General features: G+C 40.8%; 1 protein-coding gene across 1 annotated transcript in view; it reads left to right on the forward strand.

The window, feature by feature from the left end:
- LOC129556575 (ATP-binding cassette sub-family C member 4-like) overlaps positions 1-12,423 on the forward strand; it is a 113,941-nt gene that overhangs the window by 86,380 nt on the left and 15,138 nt on the right. Inside the window, exons 24-26 of the mRNA XM_088842843.1 lie at positions 664-764; positions 1,809-2,000; positions 7,722-7,877. Of these exons, the coding sequence (XP_088698969.1) occupies positions 664-764; positions 1,809-2,000; positions 7,722-7,877 (449 nt within the window). The remainder of the gene's footprint in view (positions 1-663; positions 765-1,808; positions 2,001-7,721; positions 7,878-12,423) is intronic.

Consider the following 12,423-nt stretch of genomic DNA (forward strand, 5'->3'; position numbering starts at 1 on the left):
AATTCAGTAGTGCAATTTGCAGTAACATGGATGGACCTAGGGATTGTCATACTAAGTGAAGTAAAATAGAAATACCACATGATACCACTTAAATGTGGTTATTGTTCTTTAGTCACTCAGTCATGTTCAACTCTTTTGTGACCCATGGACTGTAGCCCATCAGGCTCCTCTGTCCATGGGATTTCCCAGGCAAGAATACTGGAGTGGGTTGCCATTTCCTTCTCCAGGGGATCTTCCCAACCCAGGGATAGAACTCAAGTCTCTTGCATTGGCAGGAGGATTCTTTACCACTGAGGCACCAGGGAAGCCCATCACTTATATGTGGAATCTAAAATAAGACTTAAATGAACTTAACCTGTGAAACAGAAACAGACTCACAGACATAGAGGACAGACTTATGGTTGCTACGGGGGAGGGATGGATTGGGAATTTGGGATTAGCAGATGTCAACTATTACATATAGTACGGATATACAGCAAGGTCTAATTGTATAGCACAAGGGACTATATTCAATAACCTGTGGTAAACTGTAATGGAAAAGAATATGAAAAATGTGTATATAACCGAATCACTTTGCTGTACAGCAAAGACAAATCAACTATACTTTGACAAAATAAAATTTAAAGAAGAATGGGACTGACTTTATTCTTCTTCCTCCTTTAGCTTGGACTCCTGGGCAGGTTGGCCTGGTCCTGTCTCTTGCCCTCACACTCATGAGGATGTTCCAGTGGTGTGTCAGGCAAAGCACCGAAGTGGAGAACATGGTGATGTTTATGTTCTTACCCTCTTCTGGTCTCCTTACCATTAAATGGCATAAAAGCAATTCTTGCGTTAAGTAGTAAAGCTGTTATTTTTACATTGTGGTAACAAGGGTTTTGAAATCCTTCCTCCATCTGTTCAAATTAATGTTAAATAAAATACATATGTCTTGTTTTCAGTCTTATGTGTATCGTGGCAGCAGGTTTTATATTCATCACCAGATGTCTTCAAAGATAATAAATGTCACTGTAGGAAGGAAGTTCTAAAATCCTAAAGAGGACATAAGTTAATTTCTTAGGGGTTTGTTTATTTTTGTTCCTTAATGGGTAATTTCTCCTTTTTGGTAAAAGTAAAATTTAACATTTTAAGGTTGGTTGTTTAATTAACATATCTCCTAGCCATCTCCCATTTTAGCATTTATACTTGTTGACCACCTGAATTAGTGGGTGTCCCTTCTTGTAGGATAAGCTACATCTCGAAATATGCTATCAAATTTGTCTAATTGTGGTTGTTTAGTAGGTCTTAATGAATATGTAAATTTTGTCCTTTTTTGAATATTTACATCTTCTTCTAAAGGGAGAAAAGCAATAATAATGAAATCTTTCCACTTCTCTCTTCTTATAAAGTAGAAAGTGACTAATAATTTAAATGAGGCTTGATGACTGTCCATTTCTGCTCATCACAGGGCCCTTCTATAGCCGCACATTACTGATTAGTGTTCCTAATTATTCTTTTCTTTGACAAAACTCTTGTTTGCCTATTCAGGTGGATCAATTAAATCTTACCATCTTTCTAAAGTTTTTAGTTTTAATACATCCTTTAGTTGAAGGATGTAGCTATAAGTGAAAGTGTTACAAGAAAATGGCATATTATCAAAGTCCTCCTTAGACTTCTACTTCTGTGCTTTGGGGATGATAAGACCTGGGATATTCTTAACCATGCAAAAGCAGATATCAAGATGAAAAGGCAAAATGTCTCATTTACAGTCACTGAACATGCATAAACCAGACCCTCTCTTTCTAACCCATGTGATGCCATGTGTCTTTCAGATGATGTCAGCAGAAAGGGTGATTGAATATACAGAGCTTGAGAAAGAAGCACCCTTGGAACTTGACTTTCGTCCACCAGCATACTGGCCTGACAATGGAATGATTGCCTTTAACAATGTGAATTTCAAGTACAGCTCAGATGGGCCTCTGGTATTGAAGGACCTGACAGTAAGCACTGAACCAAAAGAAAAGGTTTGTTTATGCCATTTACCTCTTTAAAATCTAGATTTAGCACCACATCTGCTGTTGACTTCCTTGTCCATGTGTCAGGAAACTCTTTGTTCCTCTTGGATGCAGATTAGGTCAATGACATCATGGGTGAAACTTTCTTGGAAACTGACCGTGTAGTGAGGATCCCAGCACTTGTGTTGTGAGCTCCCTCATGGTGGTTAGTGGGCCCTGGATCCTGGAGCTGGAACTTAACCTGACCCAGGATACTATATGTTTCACCCGATTATTCATGTGAGTCTCTGAAGTCAACCCTTTCGCCCTGTCCCTATCTCTCCAATATCTCCTTCTGTTCTTCTTTATACTTCTGGAATCTTCTCTTCCTCCCATGACACCTTTCAGTTGCAGCCTCCTCCTCTGTCCCTTGGCCCTTCCCATAGACTTGTCCACCCACAATGAGCTGTCATCCCCCTGCTGTCACCCACAGACTGCTTCTTTCTTTAGCACAGATCTGATCCTTGCTGGCCTGGGTAAGATGATGCTGGAACCATAGTTCACCCCTAGGTACACTCCAAATAGGGACTGTTTCGCCAGCTTGGGGCCATCAGAGAAGAGTCCAGAATTGTGAGTCTGTCAAGGGTGAGGAACCAGAGCCCCCAGCTGGACGCAGAGTCTAGAGACTTGCTTAAAGTGGATGAACGCAAAATGAAAGGAGCAGGGGAAGATCCACATGGGAGATGGCCGAAGGGTTTGTGATCTTGCCAGTGTCCATGTCTGCTGGTGATGTTCCTATCACACTCAGCGTGGGACCCCCAGCTTGGACTAGGGTTGACTCATTAAGAAGAGAATAAACCATAACAGACAAGGCAGTAGGAATCTCTTTCCCCACCTACCTCTCCAGCCTCCAGTCCATACACACACCCCCTACACTTGGATCTTGTGTTGTTGTTGTTGTTCAGTTGCTAAGTTGTGTCCGACTCTTTGCGACCCCAGGGACTGCAGCAGGCCAGGCTTCCCTGTCCTTCACTATCTCTCTGAGTTTGCTCAAGCTCATGTCCATTGAGTCCTTTATGCCATCCAACCATCTCACACTCTGTCTTGTGTACATTCTCCCAGAGCACCTTGTCCTCCAGCTTCCAGTGTGAATGTTTCCCTAGACCCCAGGGACACTTCTCCTCCATCATCTAGATGGTGGTTGTATCCTCATTTTCACAGTCAACTCTAATGCATGTGCCTCTTCAAGCCCCTCTATGCTTCCACAGGATCTTACATATTCTTTAAGATAGTGTGTATGGTACACTTGTGTTCATAGCTGCTAAAGTAGGAAGCAACCCAAGTGCCCGTGTTGGTGAAAGGGAGTGGATAAACAAAATGTATTACGTCCTTAAAATGCAATATTATTTCAGTTTTAAAAGAGGAAGAAAATTCTGACTCATGGATGAACCCCGAGGACATCATGATATGTGAAATAAGCCAGACACAAAAAGAATAAATACTGTATGATTCCACTTGTATGAGGTTCCTACAGTGAAAAAAGTTCATAAAGACAGGAAGTAGAAAGATGGTTGCCGGAGAATGGGAAGATGTTTTTTAATGGGTATAGTTTTACAAGGCAAAAATAATCTGGAGGTTGGTTGTACAACAATGTGAATGTACTTAACATTAAACTGTCCACTTAAAAATGGTTAAATTGGTAAATTTTATCACAGTTAAAAGCACCTGTGGTATGCTTTGTAATTTTGAATCTGTGTCACAGAGAACCCTGAGGCTTCTTAAGATCAGATAGCATCTGTTTTCATCTTTGTTCCCCTGCAAGTGGCATTCTGCAGGGCACAGAGAGGGTGCTGAGGGACTGCTGGCTGGGAGGGTGAGTGAGTAACACAGTAGCAACCAGTAGCCAAAACACACACAAGGCAACTCCATAAACTGATTACCTTGCATTTTAAATACTTTAAGAACGGTTCTCTAAAACTCTTTCCACCATAGACACATCTAGTAGAGTATAGCTATAATTTAATGAGTGATAACCCTTGTGACATGGGCGTCCGTGGTGGTTCAGTGGTAGAGAATCCACCTGCCAAGCAGGAGATGTGGGTTCAGTCCCTGGGTTGGGAAGATCCCCTGGAGAAGGAAATGGCAACTCATTCCAGTATTCTTGCCTGGAGAGTCCCATGAACAGAGGAGCCTGGCAGGCTCCAGTCCATGAGGTTGCAAAAGAATCAGCCATGACTTAGCAACTAAACAACAACAACACTTGTGATATGAAAAAAAAAATTCACCTTGATGCCTGAATGATGCCCCGGGAGCAGTTTCAGTAAATCAAATGGCAAAAGCTCTCTCCTTATTATTTCCAGTTTCACTGAAGGCCAGGAAGAAGGTGAAGACTCCTGTGCTGGGAAAACATTCACTGGAGCTCATGTACAGCCATGTGTCTGTCAGATTTCCCGTTACAAATGTAATTCTGTTCATTCACACTCATCTTACATTTCCCCAGATGCCAAAAATATTAATTATTATTGTATGAAACTATAGTACACCTTAGGGACAAACGTACTTTTATTCTTCCATTTTAAACCCCCAGAGTCTTAGAGTTAACCTGAGATTCTGAAACGCTTGAGGGAAAATTAGGTTTGGAGACTGAAGTGTGATAACTTGACTTTTCATGTGGCTTGGTCTACTCAGAGCATCACCAGTAGCTTCATTTCTGAGTTTGGAGATTATACCCACGCAGTGTGTTCATGAAACCATTGCACTCCACCTGTGTACATCCCATGTTTCCTCTCCTGCTCACCTGTCCCACCCCCGTCACTCCAGGTCACTCCTTTGGTATTCGATTTGATTGGGAGAGGCTGCTGGAAGGGACATGGGAGTGAGCCCGCCTGGCAGAATTGGGGCTCTGTTCTTTTTCCATTGTTTCCTCTGCTGTCCTGATTCCTGGACGATAGAGTCAGTAAGAAAGTGTAGAAGGTACTATGCTGGTTTCTAATTTGTAGAAGAAATAGCAAGTAAAAATAAAGACCCCAAACGAGGTAAATATCACCCTAGTCTTCCTGGGTAGATTCTGAACATGGGCTGCATTTCTCACATAGATGATTTTGTAATTGATTTGATCATTTTAGAGAGTCCTGGGCCATTTTAGAGCATTTTCCATCACTAGAGGTAGATTGATTTTTTTTTTTCTTGCTCAGAGCTATTGCTTGGATAATCCATTTTTATAGATGCTTACTAGACCTTGCTATAATATACAAAAATATGTTTCCTATCTTTACTCCTTTTTTACATGATATTTTCTCAGAAACCCCTCTCCTCACTCCCAGATTGTCCCCCTTCCCCTGCCTGCTTCCTGATTCCCTGTGACTCAGACTGTGGTGCCAGAGCCAGCAGCACCTGTGTCTCCTGGAGCTTCTTAGAAATGCAGAGTCTCAGGCTCACCCAAACCTCTTGACTCAGAGTCTCATTTGAACAAGACCTTCCAGTAAAGTCCTTTCTCTCCCATAGGCAGTTTTTGATGACTCATAATCTGTGGTTTCCAAGATATTTCCTTTGATAGTTTGAAATTGAGCTCATGAATCACCCAAACCTCTGTGGAACTGAGCACGAGGCTCTAGAAGGTTCTGTGTCACTTACCCTACAGATTTATTCACTTGTATATTCTGCAAAGCATGTCTTTGCATCATAATTTAATACCCTGTGATTCCACTGCATTTCCTTGCATCTTTCCATGGAGTCTGTCTTCATCACAGGCAGTTTTCATCCTGCTCCTGCCTTCCCCACACCGGCCTCCTGCAGGGACTGGAGGGATTTCCCACAGGCCCAGCCCTGCCTGAACCTGGAGTCAGAGACAGTGTGAGATCCTTTCACCACCTGATGGGATCAGATAAAAAATGAGTGCTGCCCTAAGCAGGGCATGAGGTCTATAGAGATTAAATGTAACCACAATAATGTGGTTAGCATTTAAGTGTTTGAAAATTAAGGTATGCGCATTATTTTCCAGACATAATTCTATTATCCAATTAGTAGACTACAGTATAGTATAAACATAACTTTTGTATGTAAAGAGGAACAAAAACTTTAGTATGAATTACTGTATTTTGGAATGTTCACATTATTGTGGTTGTCTGGAACTAAAGCCACAGCATGGTCAAGGTCTGTGTGTACACAGAACATGAATCATATATATACACACATTCCCTGGTGGCTCAGAGGTTAAAGCGTCTGCCTCCAATGCGGGAGACCCAGGTTCGATCCCTGGGTCGGGAAGATCCCCTGGAGAAGGAAATGGTAACCCACTCCAGTATTCTTGCCTGGAGAATCCCATGGACGGAGAAGCCTGGTAGGCTACAGTCCATGGAGTCGCAAAGAGTCAGACACGACTGAGCGACCGAACCGAACCAAACCGAACCGATGCCCTGCCTATAAGCAGAAAATGGCCTACCTGTGTTATATAAATTGGGGTATAGCATAAAGTACAAAATGGCTACAAAATAATAAAAATATCTAAACTCACTATTCTTACATTTAATCTTAATAGAGAAAAATTCTTTTTTGAAATGCTATGATTGAGTTTGCAGACAGACATTTGAAACTTTGGAGACATTTAAATGAGAAAATGTGAAAAGCTCCCAGTGTTCTGATTACAGTGTTCTGAAAGATTTAGTTCTTCTCTGTACAAAGCCATGGGTTTTAAAATTTTACTGAATGAATTTACAAATGGTTGAAAGCTTGTGTAACACCCCTCAATTTCAAATTCCTAAAGAGAAATGAAATCATCTCTTGGAAACTTCCACAAGGGAGCTGGGCAAGCTCATTGGTTAAAAAAAAAGGCCAGTTTCTGTATAGTATATGTTTAGAGGCACACATCTGAAAGCCAATTATTACAGTATAATTTTATTCCTAACCAGTGTTTTACCTGCGTTATATTGATTCCTTAATCTTATTCTTAATGCACTTAATTTCTCTCTACTTGGGTTTTAATAACTAGACTGAAACTTGCATGTATCTTTCCAAGAAACAGTTGTATTGTTTATAAAATGCCTTTTGAACTGTTCCAATGAAAGTTCCCATATAAAGAGCAAATGTTGTTGTTGATCGCAGACCAATGTCTTTTAAGTCACTGAGACCTGCATTTTATAATTTTAAGATGTTTCAAGATAGAATATAATTAATATGTTTGCCATCAGGAAATGCTTTAGTTTCTGTCAAGGAATAATTCTTCTCAAATAACAGATCCCTGAGAAAATAAGTCCTTGTTTGTGTATAACACTTCTGACTTGACTTGTTGACATCTCTAAAACTATCTGTGTAATTCTCAAGGTCAAAAATCCTAGACAGTAGGAATAAAGTTAATTTACAAGTGAACTTCTTATGGACCACTTAGGAGACTGCTGGCTTTTCCACTGCCAGTAGATTGATTCTGTTTTTGTTTTTAACTCTTTTGAGGACCAGGGAGTCTCAACCAGGGACATTTGTGAATATATGCCACTTTTAGTTGTCACAATTTGGAGGCTGTGTCTGGTGTCAAGTGGATAGAGTCCACAGATACTGCTAAACTACCTACAATACACAGGACAAGCCCCCTGACGCCCCAACAATGAATCACCTGGCCCATAATGTCAATAGGGCCATGCTTAACAAACTTATAGACTACTCTATATAGAACTTTTAAAATTCATCATCAATATCCAGGGTTTCTCCTAGGTTGGCTGCATATTGTTAATTCTTAATCCCTCCTGGATTGCTCTACAGATTTGCATCGTGGGAAAAACAGGAGCTGGAAAAAGTTCCCTCATTGCTGCCCTTTTCAGATTCTCAGACTTCCAAGGTACAATTTCGATTGATAAAAACTTGATAACCAGTATTGGACTTCACGATTTAAGGAAGAAAATGTCAGTTGTACCTCAGGTATGCATGTCAGAACATTCTCATATATTCTTTTTATAAAGCACCTAAGTTCAATTGCTTTTATGTTGATTTTTTTTTTTCAAATTGCATTAAAGGGTTGATCCCTTTTCCCCCAATAGAGCATAGCAGCGGGTATTTTCAACAGTTTCATCAGATACCAGGGTTTGTTTTTTTGTTCTTTCATCTGTTTTATGAGCCTATGATTTAGTAACTTACCCAGGCAGATTTCTGCACTCACACTTCCTCAGATGCCACAGTTCTACCCACTGAAAACCACATACTACTAATAACAAAGTGATAAATGTTTAGCACTTGAGAGGTTCCTGTAGGGAAACATGAATTTTAAGTGTCTTACAGATGGAATTTTGCTGTAGAAAATAAAGCTATCTTTTTTCAGAGGTGATTGTCTTTGAGGGCTTCCTTTGAAACTGTGGAGCTTTGAGAATTACAGGGTGTTGATGCTGTGGGGAAACGGAGAACTTAACCCTTAATAAATGATTAACCAGGGATGCAGTACAGTATAGTGAGAAAGAAGACGGGGCACAGAATTCCATCTCTGTGCTCCTCAGTTTTCTCTCCCTTGCAAGACAGCTAGCAGTGCCACCTCCTCGAGCTGCTTTGAGGACTGTATAGATAGGTCAGCACATGCAGAATGCTCCATGTAGACCCAGCACGTGGTTGCTGTGATGGTGGAGCGCTGAACTGACCTGTTCCTGGGCTCTGATTCTGTTTTCTTTTGTTCTGTTTCTTAAACAAGTACACATATCAGTGAGTATTTTGGAGATCGGATTATATGAACATATAAATATGTCATATTTATATTCCACATATAAGTGATATCATGTGGTATTTCTCTTTCTCTGTCTGATTTATTTTACTTAGTATGACAGTCTCTAGGTCCATCCATGTTGCTGCAAATGGCATTTCATTCTTTTTATGACTGAGTAGTATTTCATTGTATATAGGTACCACCTCTTCTATATCCATTCATCTGTCAATGGACTTTAGGTTGTTTCCATGTCTTTTTGAGTAATAGTTTGTCTCTGGAGAAAGGCATGGCAACCCACTCCAGTTTTCTTGCCTGGAGAGTTCTATGGCTGGAGGAGCCTGGTGGTCTTAGTCCATGGGATCGCAAAGAGTCAGACATGACTGAGTGACTAACACACACCAGATATATAACCAGAAGTGGGATTGAAACCTCCATACTGTTTTTCATAGTGGCTGCATCAACTTATTAATACATTCCCACCAACAGTATAGGAGGGCTCCGTTTTCTTCATACCCTTTTCTCTACACCCTCTTCCACATTTGTTATTTGTAGACTTTTCAATGATGGCCATTCTGACCCTCATGAGGTGGTACCTCTTTGAAGTTGTGTTTTGCATTTCTCTAATAATTAGCAAGATTGAGCATCTTTTCATGTGTCTTGTTGGTCATCTGTATATCTTCTTTGGAAAAATGTCTGTTTAGGTCTTCTGCCCCGGTTATGATTGGGTTGTTTGTTTTTTTGTTGTTGAGTTTTATGAACTGTCTGTATATATTGGAAATTAAGCCTAGTTGGTCTCATCATTTGCAAATATTTTCTCCAATTCTACAGGTTGTCGTTTTGTTTTATAGTTTTCTTTGGTGTGCAAAAGTGTATCACATCGATTAGTCCTATTTGTTTATTATTGCTTTTATTTCTATTGCCTTGGAGACTGACCAAAGAAAACACTGGTACGATTTATGTCAGAGAACATTTTGCCTGTGTTCTCTTCTAAGAGTTTTATGGTGTCATATCTCGTTTTAGTCTTTAAGCCATTTTGAATTTATTTTTGCGTGTGGTCTAAGTGTTTTTGTTCTAACTACACTGGTTTATGTGTGGCTGTCCAACTTTCCCGATACCACTTGCTGAAGAGACTGTCTTTTCCCCATTGTATAGTCTTGCCTCCTTTGTTGAAGGTTAATTGACTGTTGGTGGTAGATGTGTGGGTTTATTTCTGGGATCTCGCTTCTGCTCCACTTATACATTGTCTGTTTTCATACCAATATCATGCCATTTTGATTTCTGTTGCTCCGTATCATCTGAAGCCTGGGAGGGCAATGCCTCTTGCTTTGTTCTTTTCCCTCAGGATTGCTTTGGCAATTGTGGGTCTTTATGGTTCCATATACAGTTTAGGAGTATTAGTTCTAGTTCTGTGGAAAATGTCATGGGTAATTTGATTCACAATTGTCTTAAATCTGTCGATTGCTTTGGATAATTGTCATTTTAGCAATATTAATTCTTACAATTAAAGAGCATGGGATAGATTTCCATTTCTTTGAATCATCTTCAGTTTCCTTTTATAATATTTTCTAGTTGTCAGCATGTAAGTCTGTCACCTCCTTGGTCAGGTTTCTTCCTGAGTATTTTAATTTTTTTTGATGTGATTTTAAAAGGGATTTTTTTAAATGTACATTCCCTTTCTGGTATTTCACTGTTAACGTGAAGAAATGTAACAAGTATCTGTATGTTAATCTTGTGTCCTTGTAGAATTCATTTATCAGTTTTGGTAATTTTTGTAATGGTCTTCAGGGTTTTCTATATATAGTATCATGTCATCTGTATACTGTGACAGTTTTACTTCTTCTCTTCCAGTTTAGATACCTTTACCTTCTTTTTTCCTGTATGATCGCTGCCTAAAGAATCATTCTTTTCATTCAACTTTTTACTGAAATTTTACTGATTTTGAAATATATATTTGGCATATCATAGCAAAGAGAAATACTCTTGCTTTACTAAACTATGTTATTCCATCTAATACTGCTAAATAAACACACATAATTGCCAAATATGTCCTTTTAGACTGACAGATTAGCTCTGGCAATGCCTCTACAGAGTGTACCTTGAAAACCAGGTGGATAATTCAAAGCTTAGACCTCTTAGTAGATGTAAATTTGCTCTGAGAGGAACGTGAAAGGGAAAACTGTTCAAGTCATTATAAGCCATGACTAGGAAAGAAATGTTCTTGTTGTTGCTGAATGCAGTGCCCCATCTCACGTCTCCCAGCTGGATTCAAAGCTGGTTCTTTAACCTGGCCTCATTTGGGCCCTTCATCTCTTCAAAAACCAGTCCTTGAAGAATCTCTCATCTTGGACCCCAAAGCAGAATCCTGCCCTTGGGGGAGGGGAATGGAATATGGGGGACCAGCCTTCTGCGTCTTGCTGGCCACATCTACATGATTTTGTAAACCTAATGGGAGTAGCTAAAAGGAAGGGAAATCGCCTGCATGTTAGACCCTTAGAGGTAATGGTTACAAGAAGCAGTTTTTATAAACATCTAAAGTAGAATGATGATTATTCCCCTGACGAGGAACTCACCATTGCTTACATGGTTGTTCAGTCTTTGATTCTAAATTAGAGAGTTTTAAGGGAGACTGAAGTGACTTAGCAGCAGCAGCAGCAGCAGCAGCAAGGGAGACCTTAAATTTGTGCCTCACATTTTTCAGTGCTATTCAACAGTCATTTTGAAATGTCGTGTGACCTGCGATTTTCAGTGCTTTGGAGGTATATCAGCCACTTAATCAACTTTGGGCAAATAAAGCGCCCTCTATAATGTCTTTTTAACTTTGGATTTTGCTCAGGGATACATCTTTTTTGGTGGGATATAATTCTGCATCTATTTCTCTCTCACCAGACTTGAAACTAAGGCAATAGAGAGAGGGAGGCTCACTGAGTGTCATTCTTCTTCATGACTAGAGAAAAGAAATGTCTGTGTTCATCTTTCTTCTCATGCTTTTGTGAAGTGAGGAGGAAAGTCCAGCCCCAAGGCCGGGCGGGATTTGAACGTGGGGATTGCGGGCAGTTCCGGGCACTCGTGGAAGCGTCAGGTTGCCTCTTGTTCCCACAAGTGTCCTTCCCTTTTCCTGTCCCTTCACTGAAAGGAGCCTGTTGGGCTCTTCTCTGCTGTCCATATTCTTGTGACCTGGCTTACTAGAGCCTTCCAGAGGAAAATGCAAATGGCCTACATGGGCTTATGTACAAGATTCTCTCATGAAACCCAGAAAGGCATATATTTCCACAGTAATTACCTTGCAGTTCCTCCCAAAGCAGATGAATGCTGCTGCTAAGTCACTTCAGTCGTGTCTGGCTCTGTGCGACCCCATAGAGGGCAGCCCACCAGGCTCCCCCATCCCTGGGATTCTCCAGGCAAGAACACTGGAGTGGGCTGCCATTTTCCTTCTCCAATGCATGAAAGTGAAAAGTGAAAGTAAAGTCACTCAGTCGTGTCTGACTCATAGTGACCCCATGTACTGCAGCCTACCAGGCTCCTCCGTCCATGGGGTTTTCCAGGCAAGAGTACTGGAGTGGGGTGCCATTGCCTTCTCCGATGAATAGGAAGAGCTATTTAAAATGATGTTCTGACACAGGTCACAGTGGTTTCAGGTCCTCCTGGACTTGCAGGTAGTAAGGAGGCAGGTCACCCTGACGCACAGGTACGAGAACATGGGGACCAGCTGGTGCAGAATCAGAGGTGATCTCTCCATGGACAGAGGAGCTGCAGACCCCAGGAGCTGATGTTCTCTTT

The sequence above is a fragment of the Moschus berezovskii genome, chromosome 13, assembly GCF_049115385.1.
Source record: "Moschus berezovskii isolate FMDL1 chromosome 13, NW_MosBer_1.0, whole genome shotgun sequence".
In the NCBI taxonomy this organism is placed as follows: domain Eukaryota; kingdom Metazoa; phylum Chordata; class Mammalia; order Artiodactyla; family Moschidae; genus Moschus; species Moschus berezovskii.